This window comes from Centrocercus urophasianus, unplaced genomic scaffold (genome assembly GCF_019232065.1).
Source record: "Centrocercus urophasianus isolate 14NV4802_14NV808 unplaced genomic scaffold, USGS_Curo_1.0 seq_18, whole genome shotgun sequence".
In the NCBI taxonomy this organism is placed as follows: domain Eukaryota; kingdom Metazoa; phylum Chordata; class Aves; order Galliformes; family Phasianidae; genus Centrocercus; species Centrocercus urophasianus.
In genome coordinates, this window is record NW_024884733.1 from 20,630,655 (window position 1) to 20,655,766 (window position 25,112).

A 25,112-nucleotide genomic window follows, 5' to 3' on the forward strand; every position below is an offset into this window, starting at 1 on the left:
GTGGTAGAAAATAATTGTGTGTATGTTGGTTTTCTTTTTTTTTGGCACTTTTTTTTTCTTCATTAGTTGAAAAAGTGCTGAGAATTAAGCCTTTGGCACAGCTCTGCCTTTCCTTCCTGATGCACAACAGGGGAATACAAGTACATCTGGCTTACAGTTTCTCAAAGAATGTAAATTGTCCTACATTGACTTTTTGTTGTCTTTTTTCAGTTGTGCCCTACTTAAGATTTCAGTGGGAAGTGAGGAGGTTCAGCTCTGGAATTGGTTAATGATGTCCAGGTGATCCTGGTACTTCACTGCCTTTACTCCTCATCTTCTCTCTTTGGTGCAAAATCTTCCCCATATTTCAGTTAGTGCAATAGAGGAAGGAAGCATTGAATTAGGAGCTTGTCAAAGATTATTCACCAGTAACTTCAGAAAGACTGCCAAAAAGAGGGAGGCTAATATATTTTATTTTTCCCTTGAGTGAGGTTGAATGCTAAGTAGATACTTTAATTCTTAAAGAGTTGGAAGATTACGTGAGTCCTCTCTTCTGATAAGCAGATATGATATTGGACGCTTCATAAATTGTGCCAGCAGCTGGAAACTGTTGGAGAAATTTGTTGTATGACTTCTTATATAAATGATAAAGTTCTTTTTTATGTACTTTGGTTTCTTTAATATCCTTTAGTAATGCTTATCTTAGTGAAATCTTTTCTGCAGGTATATTTTCATCTTTGATTGGAAACTCATCTGCAGATCTCTTAATATGTTCAAATGATTGTCAAAGGATGGCACCGAATCTCCTCTCCCACCCTCTTTCCTGATGGCTTTTGTGGGTTTTCTTCCTTTTGTGGAAGGAAGAAGAGGGGAGAAGGGGTGACTGTCAATAGTTAAAGAGGAGGGAAGCAAAAGGTAGTCACCACACTTAAGATTTTTTTCTGGAGGTTTTTGATCTGCCATTTACAATCAGAATTGTTTGCTCTGAGGAAAGGAAGGGGAGAAGAAGCTGGAGGAGAAACCATGCCTGCTTCTTCACAGCAGTTCTGATTGGGATCCCTGCCGCAGGAGCTGGGTAAGTGTGGCAGGCAGCCAACTTGAAAGCATTCTCCTCAAGAAAGCCTGAAACTTGGAAGAGAACAGATGATTCTCATGGTATTTTGAGACCCGTGCCAGCCTCAATCAATTATCAGTCACTTGTGAAGACATTCTGAGAATTGGCAATGCCTGAGTATTAAGGTAAATAATCCAGGAAGGATTAGATATTTATGTGCTAATCAGAACGTTTCCAATTTTATTGTAGAAAGAAGTGGAACCTATTTATATTAGATATAGTTATATGTATATAAAGGAACTATAAATATACACTATTGTGTTATCAGCCTTACAGTGTTTGATTTAATGGCTGGTTTGGGAAGAAAATACCATGTGAAAGGTATCGTGTAATTGTTCAGATTGCTTGATTTCCCCTCCCAGTATATTTTATTTAGTGCAGGTGGCCTCAGACAAGAAGGAAAATCAATGATCCAGCTAATCTAATGGCCTACCATAAATACTCATAAAATTTATTACAGACAAACGTAAACAGCAAAATGCATGTAATGTATGTGACTGCGCGTGCCAAAATATTTCTGTGGGATTTTATGTGAAAACAGAATCTATTTGATGCTGATTTCTGCAAAGTGCAGTGATGGTCGTAGGGTTAGTTTTCTGAAGAAGCTTATTTGATGGCAAAATGCAGGAAGTAACACTGAAATCCCTCACAAATATTATCAGTCGAGAAATCTGATCACCTTGGGTTTCAGCCTCTTTTCTTCGGGGCTTGAGCTGCATTTTCCCGCTGCTGTTCTCCTGATGCCACATTCTCAAGTTCGCATGCGGAGCTCTGTGTCTGGCACCACGCTTCCCGCTTGGATTTGCAAAAGCAGATCCTGTGCCTTTAAAAGCAAGTGGCTCACCGAGTTGTTTGCAGCACAGCTTTTTATCCCGTACAGTATACTCCATGCAAATGAGCTCCCGCTCAGCCCTGCGTGCCTGCCTGCCCTGCTGGGGAGCTCACAAAGGCTCCGCAGACCTCATTCAGCATTCGCCTGTTTAAATCGGCAGATGGAAGGAGGTATCGGCGAGATGAGGATTTATTAGCTGCTCACAATAAAAGACCACACCGGCTCTGCAGAGGATCAGAGAAAGCCTGGTGAATGGGATTGAGTTGTATCTGCTTTCAGCTGACTTTACAATGATGCGTTTAGCTCATGTGACTCGGTCACTTAGCGTGAAGATCAGCTAAAGATTTCCATGTAAATATCTACTCCGTTAAGCACCAGCAACCTGTGTGCTTTTATGGAGACGTTTTTGGTTTGCAGCTGTCACAACTGTGGGAGCAGCAGCGTCTCATCGAGCCGTGCTCGGCAGCCGCCGCTCCGGGCGCATTGTTGGTGCGTTTGCTGAAAGCCCCTCGTAAACACAGCTCTTGGTGAAGTTTGGTTTCTTGCGTGTGCCTGCTGAAATCCTGCAGAGGCTGAAGTTGGGCTGCTTTTAAATACAGTATTTATATTCAGAAGCTATAAATAGGCTCTTCTGAAGCTTTTATCTGGTGATGAAATCTGTTGCTTTAGCTTTCCGCTAAGAAATTGTAGGTCATTGTGGCGCTTGGCGATATTTGCAGCATTTCCTTTTTTCCCTCTCTGCCAGAGGAAGGACAGGGATAGCACAAAGATTCCATGAGATGCTCAGCGATTGGGATGAATGCATCTAGGTTTTTGTTTATTCCAGGGCTGTTTGCAATAGCTGCAGCTCTTAACACCTTTTCTTTTTCAACGCAGCTCCTATTTTAATACACGAATGTAGATAATGTACAGCAAGGGAGAAAGTCTCTTTTGACCTTGCTGGAGTTGAAGGTACAGGCAAACAGAAACTGCAGGGCAGGCTGCAGAATTCTCAGCTGAGGGCTGCTTTTCCTTTTTTTTTTTTCCTTTCCGCCATGGATGACGAAGAGGGAAGGGTTTCTTAAGACAGCTCTGTCAGTGATGAATAGATGAATGAATTCTTACATGTTCAGAACTTGCAACATGTGTTCCCGACCCCTCAGCACCTAAGAGAGGCAAGATCTCAGCAAGAAGCTCAAGAATGCGCCGTGCCTGCTGCATGTGAGAAGGAGAGCAGCATACCTCAGAGATAGCAGAAACAAAAGAGGGTGCGATGGTATTTCTGACATGGGCTTTGTCATACAAAGGAGCAGAGGAATTCAGAATTGGGAAAATTAAATTTAATATTGTTTCATTGTGATTTTTTTCTGATGTTAAATAGCTCCGTTCCCTCTCTGTCCACAGAATGAATTTTTTAGCTGTGTGAGTGTGCAGGTTTTTCAGGCTTTTTTTTAATGAAATGTGACCTGGATTTTGTGAGCTTATTATGATCGGTAACTGAAGGCAGCTGTTGCAGTTTGCGGATCCCTTATGTAGCTGAAGTACATGGAAAGAAAGCAGAAATAAGCGTGTGGGGGATCTGAATTAAATTCCACTCTTCGGCCTTATGTGGAGCTGTGGATTATTATACATTTCTGGACAGTTGTGTATATGAAGGGAAAGAGACATCCAACCTTGGAAAGACTTAGGGAAGTCAAACAGATTTTTTTCCAATGCGACCTGCTAAATCTGTCACAAAAGGGGCAGGCAAACTGACAGACAAACAGTCAGAGACCCTGGCTGTGGTTCTTCATGACAGGGGAGTGAAAGACCGCGTCCTATTTTTAGAGAGTGGATGGAGGAGGGGCGGAGAGGGGAGAAAAAGTTTGAAAATAATGGACTTCTCTAACAGTTAGGGAGCAAAACTGGCCAGCAGCAAGGGAGGCAGCGCCGCGGGGATATGGATGACTCCAGTATTCTGCGGAGGAGAGGGCTGCAGGTAAGTGCAACTTGTCTGTTTTGTCCAGCTGCCTGCAGCGTCAGTGTTCTCAGAAATGATGACAGTCTTTCATGGTAAATCAAGTCAGTATGTGTGCAGTGCTAGCATTTAAGCTTGCTTGTTTTCACCTAGTACACGTATACTCATCAGTAGAAGTAAGATTTTTGCATGAAGTTATAAAATACATTTTGTTAACTTGCTTTAAATTTCAGTCTTGTAAAGCCTTTTGAAAAACATTCTTATGGAAAGAGGCAACGTCTGAACTGTAAGGTTTACCTCTATTTGAAACTTCGGTTTTTGGAGGTATTTTAAACCTTGCAAAGTGACTTTTCTGACTTGCCTCAGAATAGCCATTTTAGCTGAGCATTACTTAGAAATTAAGTGAGATGAGAAAGCAGAGTGAGTATTTTTAATCTATTAGAGCTATGCTTATTTATTACTTCAGATGCGTAGCAATCCAAATACAGATGCAGTGCTACAGAAAAGCAGTTCTTCAGTATCTATTTTTATGTCTATTTTTTCAACAACTGTCGTTACGTTGACACAGATTCTCCTGCATTTTGTTTTAAGCTTCAACATCCCAGTGAAGTTTTGTGAAATTGCAGTGCTGTGACAAATATGGTGATCTGTGTCAGTGTCAATGGGGTGTGACAGCAGAGCCGATTCTCTCTGAGTAGAACAGCTGGAAGTGAGAGAGCTCCCAAATCTGGTGTGAACTGGAAATGGAATCAATTTCTGCTTGAAAGCACCATATTCTTTTTTTTTGCATTGTAATGTGATATAGCCTATTACATACATGCTGGCATAAATAATTGTTTATAGACCATAAAGCTTGCCCGTTAAACAGTAAACAAAACAGCTGACAGGCACAGTTAATTTCACTTCCTTTGAGGCAAGTGAATTCACCATTTTGAAATGCTACCATTCATAGTTTAGGGACGCTTTAAAGTAATCAGGGTGTTACTGCTGCACTACCTGAATGTGCTTTGTCTCACCATTTTAGTTACTGTACGTTTTGATTTTTCTTTGTGCCAGCCTATTAATTTTTCTGAGATTTAGTTTCACATAACATGCTGCATCAATCACAGCACTACTATGATGTGCTTGTTCATTTGCTCAGCATAAAACATCTTGCATTCCATTTTTCTTTAACTGAAGTATATAGGATTGGGACTATTGTTTTCAGTGATGGTGTGTTAATTACTTGGGACTTTGCAAAGAAAATTGTTCCTGACCAGAGAAAATCTAAATCATTCCCTATGTGTTGATTGTTCAGAGCCTAGAATGTGAGCTTAGAATGTCTGAGATGTTGCATCTGTGTGGCCTGCGGGGGCGTGGTTATTATTTTTAGTAGGAAAAATTATAGTAAAATATTTCATACCTTCCTTAATAGTAAATGCTATCTAAGAAGTTGGTTCAACTCTGGAAATAAAATTTAAAAAAAAAAAAATTCTAATATGTTTTTTCTTCACTTTTATTCTTTACTTTATGGTATCACAGATTTGGGATGGGATATTTCTATAACGAAAGTATTTTTGGACAATGTAGATGGAGGTTTAACTGGAGAATAACATTAATTGCACTGGTAAAGATTTCACTCAAGAAGTCTTACAGTTTTGAAGCATGGTGAGAAACACATTGAAGTTGAGTAAATATGTTAAGTGTTTTCAGGAAAGCCAGGGCAGCTTGTTACACTAATGGAGTGAACTGCTACATTGGGGCAGACCCTGCGGTTATTTCTGTGATCAGCAATAAGCCTGGAACTGACCCATGGATGTTGCAAGTTTAATGAAGAACTTAAGTTAATATGCCTCTCCTCTGTTTCTCTGCACCTCTGACGGGACAGAAAAAGCTCCCCAGCTTTCCTAAGGTCCCAGTAACCCAAACTGTTTTCTCTGTTGCTCTGGAAGACGTTACTTTGCTGTTGAGCTGGAAACGAACATGGCAGGTAATGGGAAGGGAATACTGCCATTAGACTTGAGATCCCCGTGGCTTCTGTGGAGTGTCTCGTGGTAAATGTGCTTCTGGTGATGTTTAGCTTTGCCTGCAGTCAGCCCTTCAAACGTGTGGTTGAGGTTAAAGCCTGCGTACTGTGAAGGAAGAGAAGAGAAAAGCTAATTTGGTGTGCTCTTGTGCTACGCAGGATTGGCACACTGACACCTCATTGGCCAAAGCAGTCATCTTCATAATAACAATGAGGAATAAGTGTATTGCAACGGTTTTCATCCCACATCAATGATTGTGCTAATTAGTTCCAAAAATAATCCTAAAAGCTTCACAGAGAAGCTTCTAAAAAATAATAATAATAAAAAAACAAAACGGGGGGGGGGGGGAGGGAGGGGAAGGAGAATAAGAAATCCTTGTGCTAGTAGATCTTAAAGCAGTTCATGTGATGAATGCCAGGTGAGGCACCCTGCAGCCTGAGCACTGTATCTCCTCCTTGTGAGTGTGACAGCTGGGGAGGCGATGTTCTTCCTCAGTGAAATTCATCAGGGTGCTTCAGGCGAGCACTGATCAGCACTGTGAGGCTGGAGGGGCCCAAATGTCTGCTGGTGACACCAATAGACATGTTGGGACTGGTTTAACACGTGCAGCATGGTGGAATTGATAATTTTAGTAGCCTTCCATATTTACTGCCTCTAAGGGCCGTTGTCTGTACGTGCTTGTGTAGGTACGTGTAAATGACGTGTGCTCATGTAGGTGTAATTCACAGCTCCACCAAGAATGCTTCAGACAATGCACTCACGGGACAGCAGGCAGTAGGGCAGATGTGCAAGTCCAAGAGTAAGGTAATGCTGGATTTATTTTCCATCTTGGACTGCTGGGGGTGTTTTTAGGAGAAATTGTGGCTCACAAAAGTGACTACTGAAAAGATTCCCTGGGAAAAATTACAAAACCACTGGCTTGTGTTGGCTCTGCTGAGGCAATGCATTTTAATTACTTTTTTGGGAGTCTGGGTGCTGGTGGTTTGGTGTTAGAAAGTCACCGGTGAAAACAAATTACTTCCCCATTCCAATCAGGATGTTGGTGACTTTTGAAATAAACATCCCAGCCTAAATTGGGCCCTCTAATCCAACCCTTGCACTCAAAGCCCTGCTAATTCCAAAGTGAGATCGGGTTGCCCAAGGTCTTGTTCAGACTGGTTTGGAGTATTTCGAGGGATGGAGAATTTGCAGCTTTTCTTGGCACCTGTTCTGGTACTTACCCACTTGTGCTGTGAAAAATCTCATTTCCTTTATATTTAGTTGATAGAGAAGAATGTGTTGGTCAGCCTGCTGATACTATTTCACATCTAAATTGACTTTTGCAGATTAACGGAAACAAACAGATGAATTATTTTCAGCAGAACTGTGTGACCACAGTGTTTCTGCCTTATCTCAATAACCTGAGATTCTTTATTTTTAAACTGAGTGGATTTAGACTTGTGCTACTCTGGTTTTCCCAAGGTTTCAATGTTTTAGGGTTTTGTTTTGCTTTTGTATCTTCCTGTCCATTGGACATCTTAGTGGACTCCTGCTTATTGCTGGTGATGTTTCAGTCTTTCTCTTGCTTCCTGCAACTGAGTCCTCAGCCTGAATATGATGAAACACTTATTTTGTGTGTTATTCCTGCTGCCTAACAAAAGCAAACAGAGATTTTGTTTCCCTTTTCTCTCTCACTGCTGAGAGCTGTACAGGAGCCTGCAATCAGAAGGAGCAGGTGCCTTTCCTGTCTCCCAACTCTTTGTTCAAACAACAGAAATTTCAAATGAGGCTGTTACTTCTTTTCAGCAGTGTTTCTGAAGTTCCTCTCGCTTTGTTCTTTCCAGTTGTTTTGAAAATACCCAGGATCTGTTCCTTTCTCATTTTCAGTGGCTGCCTGTTGAAGGACCTGCGGTGCATGACTTTCAGGTTCCCTTGTGTTCTTCCCTCACAGGCAGCGTTTTCTGTTCAAATCCGGTTCTTTTTGCCCTGTTAAAATAAGCCATTAGCTGTCACCACTTCATCCAGTTCCCTAACAAATGTATGTGCGCTTTTTCCTCATGCTTCTGTTACCTCTATTACCTGAAAGACACTCGAGATCACTGCTGTGTACTTTTCTCTTCTCTGGGGGCCTTCTTCTGCTGTGATCCATGCTGTAAATGGCCTCGTGTGGTGTAAGCAAACAACCTAAAGAAGCTGCAATTGTTCCTATAGGCTAAATCAGTATATTTGTATGACCTGTATATATCACCTTCCTTGTTTGTTCAGTCCGTTTTCAGTGCATTCTGTTTGGTCTCAAACAGTGAGTGCTGACTGCTCGTAAGAAATAGCAAACTAGTGGAAATGAAGATCCAGGTGGAACAAACCAGATTTTCTCGGGATGTATTTGTGTGTGTGTGTGTGTGTGTACACAGACATACTACGCACCCAGTTTGACATAGCTGTGTGGTAGTATTGATGGAGGACCAAGAAAGTGCTTCTGATAATGGAATGTTCTTTTAATTTGTGGACTTCCTTTTTGGCTAATGAACTTGGACTACTGACATAAGTTACTCCCTAGGGACAAGTGATAATGCAGACGTGGAGCTGCTTCTACTGTACTGGGCAGAGAGCTGTGCGTCTGGTTCTATTTATTTATTTTTGATGTATCACAATGTAAATTATATCGTGAAGGTGGCTACAAATGTTTGAGGCTATCTGGTTTTGTTGTTGCTCATATGTGTACAGAAATAGTAGGGAAAAAAATGTTTGGGGACGTTTGAGTCCCTGTGAAAATGAACTTGTATTTTGAATGCCATCTCAGAGTGAAAATGGGCAGTGAATTGCTTTACAATAGCTGCTGTATGTTTGCTTTTACTCTTCTCACATATGTAAGAAATTAGAGTTTCTGTCTGAAAAATCTTACTTGTAAGTGCAAATAAGGAAAGTAATGGAGAGTGTGGTGTGTCAAATTTCAGATGCTTGTCAGTCATTATCTGCAGCACTTGTGGTATTTGAGCTGCACTCAGATGTGGTCAGGCCTTCTCAACACCAGCGTTCTCTGCATCAGTGTTTTCCTACATAGTGCTGAAATTTGAGTTAAGTTCAACTATTTAAATTACTTTGGAGCCTTTTTTTACTGGCTTCAGTGCCGATGTGAAACACAGAGCACATCACATTACTTGATGTGTTTATCTTGGCTGGTGTTTTCCACTACACAGCACGTTCGGCTAAAATAGAACCAAATGTAAAACCAGCAGAGGGATGTTTCTCATTCTAAAGATAAATCCTAATGCTTTCTTTGCAGAGAGTAAAAATCAGGCCTGGGGGAGGTCTGGGGAACACAGACTGCTGATTCAAGGCTGCTGGGATTCATTGGCTGGTTGTATCATAAGCAGCTTCTGTCATGCAGCTCCACTGTCATGGTGCTGTACATTATACCATACGTAACTACAGGGCGTTGGAGGACTGATGGCTGGTGAGAAGCACTGCTGCTGTTGTGGTGCCTGCCTGGCACAAGCTGGCACACTGGCTGGCTTTTCCAGACCTGCTGCTTGTGGTTTCCTCACAGTGGAGCAGGAAATGGCACCGCCTTTGGGCAGCATGTGCTTCTGGCATCTGCTCTGAAGGCATAGGAAATGTACCGAGGGGAAAATGTGAAAGCTTGTCAGAATAAAATGTCCTTGAGATATGGGCAAGGATAAAAGGTTAAATGGTTTGCTCAGACGGAAAAGATACTATTTAGCTGCTGTCTTCAGGGTGTTGTTAAATTGGTCTGATAATTTGCTATCATTATGCTTAAATAACTGCTTTCAGTTTGTCAGCAAGGACTTCGTGAATGCTTGTATAGCTGAACGAAACTTTTTATTTTCTGCTTGTGTGAAAAGATAAAATATCAGTAATTAATTTTTCTGCTTCAGGAAGAAAGGTTTTGTTAGCAAATGACTGCAAGAAAGAATGGCTGTATGTGTGTGCATCTGCCTACAAGGAGGTGCTGGACAAAGGGGTTCTTCCCAAAGATAAACTGTAAAACCTTTTTCCAACATTTGGCTTGAAGGCATCTTCGTGGTGAACTTTCACGCTGCCATGCTGTTTGTGCTGCTGCTGGTAGTCACAGGGCTTGCCATGTGGAGCGTGGCTTTTGCTTCCTTTCCTAGCCATTAGCTGCTGGGGTGCTTCACGTGGGTCAATATAGTTTCTTTTTGCTCTTGCTTAGTGACAGAAATCCCAAATCTTTAAAAAACGGAACAAAACAAAAAACCTGTTCTCCAGCATGGCAACAGAACGTGCTGCTGCTGTGCTGTTTCATCTGCTTATCTTTAATAGCCTTCACTGCTTACGCAGACCCGCTTACCTCTTTAATGAGAAGCTATGTCCTGCAGCGAGGCAGCATGGATTTTGTTTCTAGGCTTATGTCATCGGGCTGCAAGTTGGAATTGGTTAGAGCACTTTTTGTTATTTTCCTGTCAGTTCTGCTGCTGATGGTTGCCTCTTCAGTTTCTCTCATGTGCTGAAGGGCAGTGGTTGTTGTAGAAAGAAACCCGAATAAAACATGCCGAGTGGAAATCTAATTTTGAAAAGCTATCAGGATTGATTGGGGGCAGGTAGTAGCCTTGTATTTTCAAGGGATAAAGATGAAATATCTCAGCATTTTGAATACTTATAAATCCTGGCTACTAGACAAATAAATGCCAAAAGTATATGATGAGTTGTGATGTTTTAACAACACCTAGGAAACACTATCTTAAATGGCAGGAGACATTGACAGCCAGCTGTAAATACGTGGCAGCATTTCCTGTATGGCTTAGTTGTTGTTTCTATTGTACTTCAAATTGCTCTATGCAAACTGTTGGTATTTATGGGACTTCTGTGAGTTGGGGGGATTTTGGCATTTCTGGAGGCAGAACACGATAGGCTTTGGGAGGTTGTTTTGTTTTTAAATATTTAGAAGCTACTATAAAAAAAAAAACAAAAAAACAACCAGAGTAACTGATAGACACCAAAATGGCTGTGCGGAATGTCTCGGTGGTATTTAGTTGTTATTCTCTCAAGTATGTCATACTGAATCCTCAAATAGGGTCTGTTTTGAAGAGCTGCATCTCCTGGATGTTTCTGGTGTGTGTGCTTGGCACGGCAGGGAGAGGAGGTAGGCATCTGGATTGCTTCATTCAGCAGCTGTGTGAGGAACAGTCTTTGTGCCCACCAGGGCACCGCAGTGCAGCTGTGGTGCTTTCAACTCAGGCAGTTCAGGTACTGCTCTTGGTTGGCGTTCAGCTGTCTGGATATTCTCTGAATTGTCAGTTCTGTGAATATACTTCAGAGGCCATTTCACTTACAGGAGCAAACTGTTGAAGGTTTACGTACTCCTTCAGGATTCAGAGAGATGAGGTTGGTTGTTGGTGGCCCTACTCAGACCTTGCTGGCTGTGAGTGGTCACGTTTCACCTTGTTTTTCTTGACTGTCGAGTGGGTAAATAGTGTAACTTCATTGCTGTATGAAACAAAAGCCACCAAAATACACAAAATTCAGGCGTATGGAAATGATTTATTTGACTAGTTTTACAAATAGGCATTTTCACTTTACTCATATTTGTGAAAAAATTGTATTCGTATCACAAAGAATGCAGTGCAGACTGCCTTAATAGTGGCTTATGGGCTTTGAAATCGTTTTCTCTTTTTGGAAAACAAAGCACTTCTTGTGATTCAGAGTTTAAAAAATGGCTGCTACATTTCTGCATCTTTTCATGTGAATTTGTTAGAAAACTGAGAATATTAGGAAGCTAATTTCAGTCTGAGGTTAATTGTTGTATGTATCGTAACTATACAGTAAATGGCAATTTATGTAAATATTTCTATATGAGTAAACTCTGAAGTTTCTCATTGCTTTAAGGATCAAGAACGTTACCCAGTAAAGAAAAACAAAGTGTTGTTTTAGATTTTGGTGGTCTGTGTTCTAACGCTCAACCTCACTGTCCTTGTCAATAAAACTGCTGCAGTGGACAGCTGTGTCTGGAAGGTAACAGTCCGTTCTTCCCCCCATCCCAGCACGCTGCTTCTGCTGCAGGTATTTGAATGGAGCGTTCTACTACAAGTTTTTTTTTTTATAATATAGTGAATAAATATTCAATTCCTCCACCTTCCTTCCACTTCTAGCAATAGTCAATTAAGGATTCTTATTCTTCTTTATGAAGTGATTGCAATTATTTATTTGTTCTTTTTTGTCTTTGGAGATTTGTCATTAAAATGGCGGCTTTGGAATTAGCGGCATTTTTCCTACAAATGCTGACAAAGAGTTTTCAGGATGGAAAGTGGTTCAACTTTGTGTTGTTTTTTGTTGTTGTTTTTTTTTTTTTTTTAACCTATCTTTAGTCAAATCTGTAAATGGCTCATTTTGCTAATGGCAATGCTCTTTAACAATCAGATTGTTTTAGCACAACAGATGCGTTTGTAGCTGGAGATTTCTCTTTCCAAAATGTTCTTGGATATTAGCATGATAAAATCATGTTTGGAATGAGGATGAATATAATTACTGCCTCTTGTATGGCGTAGCTTAAACCTCATATAATTACTTTTAAAGTCCTTTCATCAAAATAAGAACATATTAATTGACTTTGACATTTATCACTTGTTTTATATCAGCATAGGCTAATAAACGTCGCTTGTACTGGCAGCCAAAAAATGCGATGATATCAGATGTCATTGAGGTAGGTTACTGTAGTCCATGCAAAAGGTCCTTTCTGCTTCATTTGTCTCACGATCTGTGGCTTCCAAAGCCTGGGTCTGACTCTGGGCTGCATGAATAGAGCAAGCCAAGCCCCTGCTCTTCTTCCCGGAAACATGGGGGGTCGCAGCCTATTAGGAAGGATTTCCATCTCCATGCTGTTTGTTTTTCGTTTTTTTTTTTTTAAAGTAGCTTTGGGGTACATAGTGATCTCCTTCTCTGTAACATATGTGTAATTTAACTTTGTTTTTGATAACTGTAGAAGAATGTGTACTGACTGGAAGAGAGATTCCCCCTCTGGGGGCAATGTTTGGGTACCTGTTAGAAGGGGATTGGGATCTTAAACAGCCAGAACAAAATTTAAAGGCCAGAAGAGTGGACTGTGGGCGAGGTAAGGGTGAGAAGAAGATTGGGCACGACTTAAACAGGAGTGTAAGTGATTTTGCATTTTGGACTGGTGTGAGAATTATTCTCTCTGATGGCTTCAAGTTATTAAGTATTAATTTTTCTGGCTTTTGTCTTCTCTCCCTTTAAGTGTGAATGCTCTGCGCCTTCATTTTCTCCACTTGTTGACTCTTTTGGCTGTAAATATCTGAGAGCCACATTTAACCCTGGCAGTTCTGTAGCACTCTGTGTCTCAAAACATTTATTTATAACACCCAAAACCTGTTGTTTTGAAGTGGGCAAAAAAGTTTTCGTTTTTTTTTAACAACTGCATATGAGGGAACAATTTTGCTGTGCTGGTGACTGCTTGCTTGTAAATGTTGATAGTTTGACAGTGCTGAGCTGATATTTTTCTTCTAAAGTGGCTACCATGAAGAAAGCCCCTCAGGGAGACGGGACTCCTGTGGAGTTTCAGAAAGCAATGTTGTGCTTGATTAAGTTTAGACAGATGATGGAGTGATGTAGTAAAATCATTTCTGTTAAGGCATAATATAACTTAGAATGCAATGCTGTACCGTTGGGACTGATAAAAATGAAATACTAAAGAAAAACCATGGCCTTACGTAGAGCATTCAGCAGCAGATGCAATAGATGTAATTCAGTTGTGTGGTGCTGGAAACATAACATTGATTTACCATGAATCAAGAGAAATAGCTTGTATCTTGCCTGCTTGAATGGTCGCAGCAATCTTAGTGAAATGAGCTACCTAAAAATGGGATGGTAGGAGAGTTCCTCCTGTTAGAGAGGGGTGGGAGATGGCTGTAGGTAGGTGAAAGCAAAGTAAGATTAAAAAATGAATAAAATCCTGAGAGATACTTCATGTGTAACTGCTGGGAATTGCCAACTTTCCCTGTACCTGAATTGTACTTGAAAAAACAGAATCACAAAATTGAATCACAGAATTGTACGGGTTGGAAGGGACTCCAGAGATCATCGAGTCCAACCCCCCTGCCAAAGCAGGTTCCCTACACCAGGTGAATGCAGAATACCTTCAAAGTTAGTTCTCCATAACCTGCATGAAACTGAAGCAGAGGTTTAATAGAATGAGAGCTCCTTGTGTTATTTGCAACACAAATGACTTGATCTCTTTGCGTAGCATCTGTGTATCATGTGATAACTGCTATTTTTTCCTGTTAAAAAATAAAAGACAAGATAGCACTTATGGTACAGCAGGACTTGCAGTAACTTTCTGGGAGGTTAACTCTGTTCCTGTGTGGCCTGTGACTGCTTTCTAGCTTTGTCTTTTCTGAGATGCAGCAGTTCTCCTGCTTTGTACCAGGTCAGTTACGGGATGAAGTGATTTCTGTTTCTTTATTGCATTTTTGGAGCTGATTTGAGGCTGACAAACAGGTTTACTACCTTCACCTTACAACTAGAAATGGATATGTTTTCCTAATGTTTAAAAAAATCAGTGTATGGCTTTTATTCCTCTCCTTAACTTTCAGATGACTCAGGTTTCTGCCTAAAGCACAATTAATCTTGAATGCCATTAACGTAGACACCGATACTTGAAACAAAACATCACAGTACCTTTTGTTCTTGTGACCTTTGTTGTCCTGCTTCTCTCTACGTGCCGCTCAGTAGCATCGGGTAAAACTCAGTATGTCAGGAAATGTGTATTTATTTTTTTATTTTCAAATTTACAGAAATTCTGCTATTTAGGCAAAAAGCCTTTTCATGGGGGCTGCATCTCCCTTCATTACTGTACATTTAAGCCGCAGTGTGCAGATGCAAGTGTTGTGCAGGTGAGATTGAACAACATATCAGAATAGAGCCTCTTGTAGAACAAGGCTTGAAGAGAGGCTTTGCACTTGTTTGTCCTATTGCCTGAAGTGCTAAGGCCTGCAAACTGTGGAGTTTAGCAGCAATAACTCAAAGTATTGGCAGCAGGGTGCAGTGAGCAAGTGAAGTCTGACCGCTGGGGGAGAAGTGATGCTTTAAATGGAGCTGTTGCATATTTGTTTATTCTCAGCTAGTCAGCTCAATTTCTCCCCGATATTCTTGGTGAAAGATTGCTGCTCCTGGGAGGCAAATTTGAGAAAGCAATCAAATAAGTCTGTTATGTATTTTGAGAGCCCCCCTGCTCTCCTGAAGGGGGAAAAGAAATAGAGCAAGATATTTAGCTCTGAAAATAAAAATAAGCTCCCCTGGTATGTGAGCTGGGTTTCTGGATGTTTGGAAAGTGTTTTTATGGAATTCATTGATTGGGCTCTTTTTTATTTTATGAAAGGAGAAAGGAAAAAAAACCACAACAGTATTTCATGAACCAAAAACTGGCATACACCTATTGTCCTCTTGTGAGAAATAAACGGTTATGTGGGGTCACCCCCCCTTCTTCCCCATCCTTTCTGTGTGAGAGCAGTAAATGCTCACACGGCTGCAGGTGCTGAGTCAGCATTCTCTAGCAGAACTCTTGTAAACAAATGGAATTCCTATTTGATGGCTGTGTTACAAGCAGGTAAAGGGATTGTATCGTCCTGTATGAGTACAGGAAAAAAATTCAGTAACTCTTGGCTTTCCTAAATGTCAGCCCCCATTCTCTGCCACTTTGCCTGGCGTGTGTGTCAATTGTTAAAAAGAAAAACCGGAATGGAGCCTTTTCATTGGCATAACAGTGATTGGTGTTACAGCTAAAAACTGCTTTTAGATGCAGTATTTTGGAAGAATGCAGAGCAGAACTGTATGGTTTTACTGGTCTGTTACAGATTTTTCTCGTTTATACCCTTTCTCACAGTCTTCTAACTAGGCAAGCAGATGTACGAAATCATGCTAACTTTTAAAATCAGTTTGAAATAACATTCACTTTACTATTGAACATTTTTTTTCTTCTCCCTTCTGAATCTTATGTTTGGGATGTGTCTTGTTGATACACCCCGTCCCTAGAGGAGTTCAGGGCCAGGTTGGATGGGGCCCTGGGCAGCCTGGCTCTAGCATTAAATGTGGAGGTTGGTGGCCCTGCATGTGGCAGGGGGGTTGGAGATCTGTGATCCTTGAGGTCCCTTCCAACCCTGGCCATTCTGTGATTCCTTCTGCAGCACTTCATAGCGGCCAAAAGAGTGCATGGGAACAGAAAATGAGAAATGATGCAAAGAATAAAAGTACGTGTAAATATATACTAAGCTGTAGCAGGAGACCCCTTTAATTCCTTGAATGGAGTAAAGGTTTTCCAAACAGGGCATAACTTAAAGGCTCCTGCTTGAAAAGTGCAAACAAGGGAGTCAAAGTAACTCTAAAGATCATAAAATACAGCAGAGGGATCAGTAAAAGTGGAGATAAGCACCCACAGAACTGAACGTGGCACTGGTTTTCAAAGGTTAAAATTTTAAACAAAATTCAGAGGAAGTCTGTTTTAAGTAAAAGTAAAGCAATGAGTTAATAGAATAATGAGAATATTGAAAAGGTAAACCAAGGGAGGGAGCTTTAGGAACAGAAAGACCACCCACCCACTGCCAGCCCTGGATCGTTACCTTTCTTTGTGCTGTATGGTTAAAAACTGTTGTCTGGATTTTGTAGCAAAACCAACAGGAAATCACATTTTAATTAAACACAAGGAGCAGAAGGTAAACCAAACTCAAGCAAAACATTAGCAAAATTGAAAATAAACATATTCTGCCAGACCTTGGTTTTGGCATATGTGCCTCTAAATGGAGTATAGTGAAGGAGAATTCTAGTAAATGTAGTGTTAAGCAGCAGTGTGTGTTGGAAGCTGTGTTCTGATATTGGCCAGGTGATAGAAGAACTTGTGATAAGCAGCAGAAGGTTTCTGCAGGCTGGAAGATGGGTCCTGAGATCTGGGAGGCTGGTTGTAGGTGCTGTAAGGGCTCAGAAGGACACTGAACAGCAGTGTCTGTCACCTCTCTGTTTCACACTGATGAGTTCTTTCTTGGGTCAGTGGTACGTAAACTGAGCAGTTTGAAACCCAAAATAAGGTGTTTGTCAAACCTGCTAGGCAGTTTTCATCAATAAACTGAGCAAAAATCAAAGTAACAGTACAGTGTTTAGAGGTTGTTCAGCACTAGCACTGAGAATTAAGGTGATGGATTACTGAATTGTTGTTCAATAAAAATGGGTGTAGAAATTATATGCTCAACTGCTAAGATCAGGCTGCCTAAGACATTTGTGTTCAAAGTCAAATTACTGAGTAGCAGGCAAGTTCTTGGGCAGAAGATTTGAAGTAAAGGTAAGAAAAATCATAGGAACTTCTAAATCATTTTATATTTTTTTATGTGGAAAACACTTAAAAGGATTTACTCGAGAAATGTTTTTCTTGTCTTTTATTTGCTTCACCAGAAAATTAAGATCTAGTGAAGTTCTGTTTCCCATTTTTAAAATCCATGTTTGAGTCTTCAAAATGCTTCTGTGGGCTATTTGCATTATCTTTTTACCTTCCAAGATGATTTATAAATTGGCTTCAAATGGAAGAAAGGTTGCAATAAAAGTTGAAGCTGATCATATGGATATACTGTCTTTTGAACGTTTCTGGAAGCAAATCTTATTTTGCTGCTTTAATATGTTTGAAGTCCAAATTAATCTTACACCTAGATTAGCATTACTGGGATGTGATAATGGATTAAGTACTGATCTTTCTTGCCCCCTGTTTCATCAGCTGCTTTCTTCTGCAGGAGTGGTAATTGCTTTGGAATGGAAATCTTCAAATACTGCTTTAGTTGATAAAGGTCTGTGCAATATCCATGCAGATACTCTTTTTAATTCGGAAGGATTTTTCTACTATTTATTTTGACATATGTTAAATAGCGTAAGAAAGACCAGAATGTGAATCATAATGCCTTAAAGAACTTGTGTAAGAGCTATTTGAGTAGAAATATGAAATCGTCACGTGGAGCTCAGCTCATGAAAATTTCCAACTAAGAATGTGATTGTCAAGCAAGCACTAAAGCATTTATCATGCTTAAAGCTCCCCAGGATTGACTGTAAACAAAGCAAAACTATCACAAGGGATCAGTAGCCAGTATTGGATCGAGATGAAAAATGCAAACATTAATACTATTAACATTAGAAGAAAAGTGCTAGCACTACTAATGTGAGTGAGGTCTTCTGATTCAGGTAAAAATTCATCTGTACTATTTTGATCTGGAAGATGAAAGACATAGCTGCAAATCTGATGGAATTGCAACCTGAGAACAAATAGCAACAGAAATCAGCTTTCAACATCAGATGAATTCACCAGAGCAGGAGAGTGTTGACAAAGTTAATGAGTGTAATGTAAGTAAGGCTTGTAAAAGACATGCAGCTGTGCATCTAGCTAGCTTCTGCCTCTGAACTGAGAGGCTGCTTTGTTTCTTGTCCTTACCTGATCCTTGCAATGGTTTGACTGCAGCCTCAATTACAGAATCAAGAAAGTTTGGGATTTAATTGAGAAAGAAGACTGTTATTCTTCAGTGACAATCTCAATGCAAAAAAGTTCATTGCAATTTGTAAGGGCAGCCAATATTCCCTTTGTTTTATGATGGTAACTTTGGCTTCACATAAAGCATTAGAATTTTACTGGCAGCAAAATATTCAACAAGAGTACTAGTTAAACACAATTTAAGCTTATAACAGAGAAAACCATAGCAGAAGGCAACCAGCTATCAACAAGCAAAATATTGCTTTTTTCTTTTAAGTATGTGGTTACATTCTGGTGCTTAATACATAACAAGCTGATACTGAAAGAGTAGCCAACGACTGTATAGACTCTCTTTGTCCCCTGGTGGCGAACAACATAGAATTTTTAAGTATACAGGTTTTAATTTTTAGGAGTGCTACAAGGTTCTGATTCATTGAAAATACATCCCACAGTCAGTGTAGATGATCTGAGGTGATCCTTCCTCAGTTCGTAAAGCTTGCGTCTTCAGAACTGAGCTGATTGTGAGAGATCTGTCACTTTCTTTTCATTGCATTATTAATGGTAGAGATTAATCAACCAGTGTATTTCCAAAGTCTGCATCATAAATGTGTAAAGTGAAGTTTAATAATAACCAGAAGTTTAATAATAACCAAGTTAAAATTAAATATTTTCATAATTGACATTAAGGTGTTCATCCTTTTTTCTTTCTTTTTTTTTTTAATAGTGGAAGCTTTACTGTTTAGAGTTGCAAAACCCCTAAATAACCACTGACAGTAATAGTCCGTGGAATTAGAGTCAGATTAACAAAGAAAACCTTTGGATTCTTGGCAGGCTCCTCCTGCAGTCTTCACTCGGTGAAAACTGGAGCTGGTGCTTGTGCAGCATCTCTCTCGTAAGATAAGTTGAAGTGTATTAAGAGTGGAGCTGAAAAGCCAAGAAGGTTGTACATAACTAGAGAGGGTTCACTGGCGATGAACCACAAAGCAAACAACAAAGCATCCCGACAGAAAATGGCAATGGCAGCCGTAAAATCAGATGATAAAATGATCCTACCATGAGGGCAAAAAAGAAAAAAAAAAATAATTAATCCCCCCCCAGAGAATCAGAGTGAACAGAAAACAAAAAATAAACAGTCTTAGTGCAGAGAAACACAGGCATACAGCAGCAGCCACGTTGCCGCTGCAATATCGTGTTCTTAAGCAGATTAGGAAAATTCCTCTTGTACTAAGCTCTAGCAGTTTGCCTGCTAAATATATTGTGGGCTGGTTTTGAACGCCTCCATAGATTGCATATCTAGAAAACACATTCCAGAAACCTGTGGCTTTTAAACCTTTTGTTTTCCAAAGAAAGAATTGTTGTAAGAGAAGGTGTGTTTCAAATAATACAAGAATCTGTGCTTTCTCAGTGCATTGGAACAAGATTTGTTCTTCTGTTTTCTTTGAAGCTTGGATGTGTCCACGTTGAAATGTGTGAACTTCCTGCATGTTTGCAGGAAATGAAATTTCACTGTGTGCATGTGTGTCGATGTTGTGCATGGTGTGTACATGCACGAGTGGATTAATGCATATGCTCTGTTCAGCTGGATGTCTTGAGGATCATAGGGAGCGTAGATGCTTCATAATCCATGTTGCAGTGGTTTCAGAAATGTGGTCAGCTGAGAATTAAAAACTTTTTACTTCAGTTTCCAGCACTTTTATATGCACCCGTTTTATGAATCAGTTCTTGTGCCAGCATTGTCCTTTGTTCTGAACAGCCTTCTTTCCATGGGAGTTTTCCGATGATTTTACTCAATGAATCCAAGAGGCTGTCATCGCTTGCAGCCAGTCTCCTTTTGCTGAGATGATGGCTGCCAGCCTTTGAAAGTTACTTTCTTTCTGTAGCATTGGGAATGCTCCTGCTCTGAATGTAGACTGCACAGCTTTTGTGCCCGCGTTGTCATGCTGCAAACCTCTGGAGATATTTCTGTTCTTTTAGCTAGAAGGACTAATTATTTGCTCTCTTTTAAAAACTTGCTCCTTAGATTTAGTGCCTAGAGTCCAGATGATAGTTCTGTCCCTTTTTTTTCCCCTCGAGTTTCCAGGCATGTATTACATAGGAAAATTAATTTTAAGCACAGTAGCACTATCTCAGTGAGGGACCTGGGATGTGTCTGTGTGAATGGCATGGCCAGGGCCGGGCCTGGCATCATAGCAGCAGATATGTTTCTGACTGAGCTAATGGTATTATAGTAATTTCCATATTAAGTTCCATCCTGTCCTTGATGCTGCCTATCAAGTTGCTTGCTTTTTTTCCAGCCTCCAGCTGTACATTGTCATCAGCTGCAGCCTTTCAGTACCTAAAGGGAGCCTATAAACAGGAGGGGGTCAACTATTCGAAAGGGTAGATAACAGCAGGACGAGGGGAAATGGTTTTAAGTTGAAGGAGGAAAGATTTAGGTTGGATGTCAGGAAAGTTCTTAACTGTGAGAGTGGTGAGGTGCTGGAACAGCTGCCCAGAGAGGCTGTGGATGCCCCGTCCATCCCTGGAGGTGTTCAAGGCCAGGTTGGATGGGGCCCTGGGCAGCCTGGTCTGGTATTAAATGGGGAGGTTGGTGGCCCTGCCTGTGGTGGGGGGGTTGGAGATTCATGATCCTTGAGGTCCCTTCCAACCTGGACCATTCTGTGATTCTTTTATGTTTAAAATTTGTGTTAGTTTGGCTTTATTGTGGAGTACGAGCAGTTAGAGGTGTGTATATCAGTTCTGGCATTGTGTTGACTCCTCACCTAATGAATTCCTCACATTTATAGAGATGTTTGCTCTTGTGCAGTATATACTAATGTACTGCGTGCTGGACTTAACAGTAAACACTGAAGTCTCATCTAGCATTTTGCTATAATAAAATCAATTATTTATCTCTGATCTGCTTTTTTTTTTTTTTTTTCTTTTGGTCCTTAATGCGCTGTATGTTGCACACTGAAAGCGTTACCCAGCTTTCTGTGTGAGCATGAGGGATGCTGAGAATGCTTAGCCTGCTCAGGAATAGAAGAGTTGGAGTAATTGTATAATTCGTACAGTGAACAAGAGAACCAAAAGTGAGGATTTGAATAGGTGTTGCTTATTTCTGATTTGCTCAATGAGAGCGGAATGGGCCAGGAAGAGGTTGATCTTACTCCTAGAATCATCCATGGTGGAAAAGGCCCCTTCAAGATCATCCAGTCTAACCATCAGCCTGGCTGACCAAGTCCCATCACTAACCCGTGTCCTCAGTGCCTTCTTCACACATTTCTGAAACGCCTGCAGGGATGGGGACTCCCCCACCCCCGTGGCAGCCTATGTCAGTGCCTGACCATATCCTCTGAAGAAGTTCTTGAGATCCAGTGTGAACCTCCCCTGGTACGAATGTTTGGAAATATTACTTCATTTTTGTCAGTCGTTTGCTTCATTAGTTTTATGTCCTGTACATTATCTCTTTAAAACTTAATAGGCAGTGGAATGCTATTGAATATAATAAAAATTAACAAGACTCAAAGTATTTAGTCTTAAAAGTAAGACTTAGCACTGTTTGTTAGATGTTTTGCAAATGATGCTCCATAGTTTGTTTTGCAGTACGCATTCTGCTTTGTAGAATCAGCGTGCATTGAAATGCTGTGTGCATCTGCATTTATGGTTAAACTTGGGTAGAAAGAGGCTTATAAGTACTTTGTTAGAATTACTGAGAAAATTAAAATAATATTGTACTCATCTGTGATGCCTGTTAGTTTTTAAGCAAGCTGTAATTGCAGTGCAGGCAGAGTAGGCACAAACACTGGCTGGATTCTGGCAGCCTCAGCAGAGAGAGAGATTATGATTTTTGGTTGCTTTACCTCCTGCTGAAATATTTCCAGCAGGGCACTTTCACTAGGAGATGAGCCCTGTGGTGCAGAGCTACACCAGAGAAGATGGTGGTTCTCCCTCTGAGGATATGTATTTTTTTTGCCAGATCTCTGTTAGGTCCCATCCCTGGGAGCCATCTCAGTTTTTCTCCTAAACATCCAGCTGATGTTTTTTAGAACAGTTGAAAACGATGATGAAAATAAATGATGGGCAGAAAAAAAGTCTGATTTGTTACTTAAGAAGATGGTGGAGAATTGATAGAAGTGGAAAAGCATCTTTGTAAATGTGTTACTTGTAACCTGTGTGTTTTTTGTCACATAAGAGAAAAGACTCTAAGATGTTGTCAAGAATGCTGCTTACCATATATGTAAATCTGCAATAACCCCAGAAACAACACTAGGATTATTTTGGGGCTATCATAGATGATGCTTAAATCTTCCTACTGCCAACCATCCGTAATTTCTGGGTTAGACAGTGGTCTTGCTTTCTGCTATCAGAATTTTGAATTCAGCAAATACCAGATCCACATTAGAAATAAGCCTTAAATCCAGAATTTTTTTGGTGGAGGGTGTACCAGTGAAGTGAACTGACATGCTCAAAATACTGAGCTGGATTTGGAGAAATGTTTTATCCTGAAGAAGGAGATTAAATGGGAATCATCCTCCTCGCTTTTCTTTGCTGAGCCTTTATTTTGTGAGAAATTACACAGGGAAAACATTCCAAGAGCTTTGAACCGGTTGCAGTCAGAGTGTGGTGAAACTACTGTATCTAAACTGTTTATAGAAATGAAACACATTGGTGAACACAGTGCTAAATCTAGAAGTAAATGGCTGAATTGAATCCAGGTGTGCTTTTGTAGGCAGTGAATGGTTTTCCCGGATCGGCCACAGCGGCTGAGAGAATGCATTCATGTCTGAGCGTGGGTTAAGGAGTTAAACACTGAAACAAAATAAACCAAGGTTTTTCTTGATGGAGAAGACAGTGTGTTATGGCACACCACGTAGAAGGTTGCTCTTGGAAAGGCTTTCTTTGTAAGTTACTCGGGTTATTTCTTCACAGATGGTCACTAAACTAAATGGGCATTTCGGCTTTTTCTTCATAGTCCAGTCCCTCTCTAACAAAAATACTGATACTTCAGTGAGTATTCTTATTCTTATTGTGACAATCAAGAGTTTTAACAGCTACAAATGCTTTCTGTATAAAAAAAATCCTCTGACACTCCTGGTAAGCACATCAAAACTCACTTCTGCTCTGAGAAATGCTTCCGGATGGGGCTGATTGTTAGAGTGGGATGGGCAGATGAAAATGGCAACAAAACTGTTGAAGAAACAGCTGTGAGCAACTTTGCCTAGAGATATATAGCATGCGTTTTGTTTTTATTTATTTGTGATTGCACCGTTCTGGTACTTTGTTTTGCCTATATTGAGGTTTATGTGCTACTTTTTCCACCTTTGGCTTTTTGTAGGCTGTGTGAGATGCGTATGGGCTCCAGTTCTGGCATTCCAGTGCCTTCAAAGTACCTTAAAGACATTCAGTTGAAAACAGTGCATTAACGACTTTTGAAATGAAGCCTTTGCTCGTTACCCAGGAGCCAATGTGAGCTGAGTGCTGTGAGCATGTTTGGAATTGAACCTCCAAGTATGAACAAAGACACTGATGAGCGCGCTGCTGTGTGATCTGTCAGCTCCAGGAATAGCCCCTTTCTAAATCCTGCTCATAGAGAAGAGTTGTTGAATGGCAAATTCTGATGAATGTGCACATCTTGTAAATTTCTTCTGTAGGTACAAAGTGGAATATTCCTTAAAATATGCCTTTGAAGCCAACACCTGGATGAGCCCAAACCTCGCAGTTCCTTCCTGAGGGCCGGAAGGTGTGGAGGATGAAGAGACCTGAATGCTTTGTAGTATGGAAGAATAATGGCTGTGCAGACAGTTCTGAATGTTTGAAAGTCTTTTCCCAGTGATGAAGTCATTGTTTGTTCTAATTTGAAGTATTATAGAAGACAGAAGGCAGAAGTTTTAGAGATTGATTCCTATCTTTTGTCTCCATATATTTTCAAGAGAGTACATATTTATAATTTAAGTGCAACAGAGAGAAAATTCTGGCCAGAACATGTCCTTGTAATAGAATCAGCTGTTTCTGTCAGTCCATTACAGAGCACACTAATCACCCATCAGAACTAAAGTCATTAGGCACAGTCTGCAGTTTCTCAAATCTGCTTTGAGAGCGCGTCTGCATTTTACTTGTTCTGTAATTGGGGATGAATTTTCCTTTGCTCTGAAACAGATCTCTTGGCACCAAGGAAGTCTGAATTATCCAACTGTATTAAATGTGAGGTTGTTCAGAAATAAATCTGTGAAAGATCCCGTGCTTCTTCATATGAGAAATCACAGAGAGCTGAAAAACCTTAATTCACTTGACATTTGCACAGTTTATAATATACCTGAAAAACAGCATGGCTGTGGCTGATTAAGAATATGCCCAGGGATGAGGTCAGGCCGTGCCTGCAATTCCCAGCCCTGCAGACTTTCATTTCGAAAGCAATAGATGTTGCTTTCCCAAGATAGGCTCTGCCCCCTCCGAGCCCAACATTGTCCTGTGTACATCGGTATAAACCTGTCACCACGCTCAGTTTGATCTGTACGTTAGTCTTGGATTTGGCCTAGCACTGCTTTGCTGTTTTGCTTTCTATTTTCCACCTTGTTGTCCCATGTGAACATGGCGGGGAGCAGTGTTCCCATGAGATGAAGGTAGCCCAAGACTGTCATTCTATAATAAGGATGGGGTTGGTGTTGTTACAGTTCTTCTACGCGATCAAAACCGAGGAGAACATTTAATTGCCAGGTATTTCTAATTGTTATGATCATCTAGGTATTTCAAAGCAAATAAAGCATCTCTTCAAGAGTATGTGTGTAAGAGCTGGTGGG

At 40.5% G+C, this 25,112-nt stretch overlaps 1 protein-coding gene across 5 annotated transcripts in view; it reads left to right on the forward strand.

The window, feature by feature from the left end:
* The window catches only part of MAST2 (microtubule associated serine/threonine kinase 2), a 142,719-nt gene that overhangs the window by 18,404 nt on the left and 99,203 nt on the right, over positions 1-25,112 (forward strand). The window contains exons 2-3 of one of the 5 annotated variants that reach the window (XM_042819374.1): positions 974-1,054; positions 3,796-3,882. In XM_042819374.1, coding sequence (XP_042675308.1) covers positions 974-1,054; positions 3,796-3,882 — 168 coding nt within the window. Of the gene's footprint in view, positions 1-973; positions 1,055-1,929; positions 2,415-2,979; positions 3,173-3,795; positions 3,883-25,112 lie in introns of those variants that run through there. The other 4 variants (XM_042819371.1, XM_042819372.1, XM_042819369.1 and 1 more) reach the window with 4 other exon arrangements.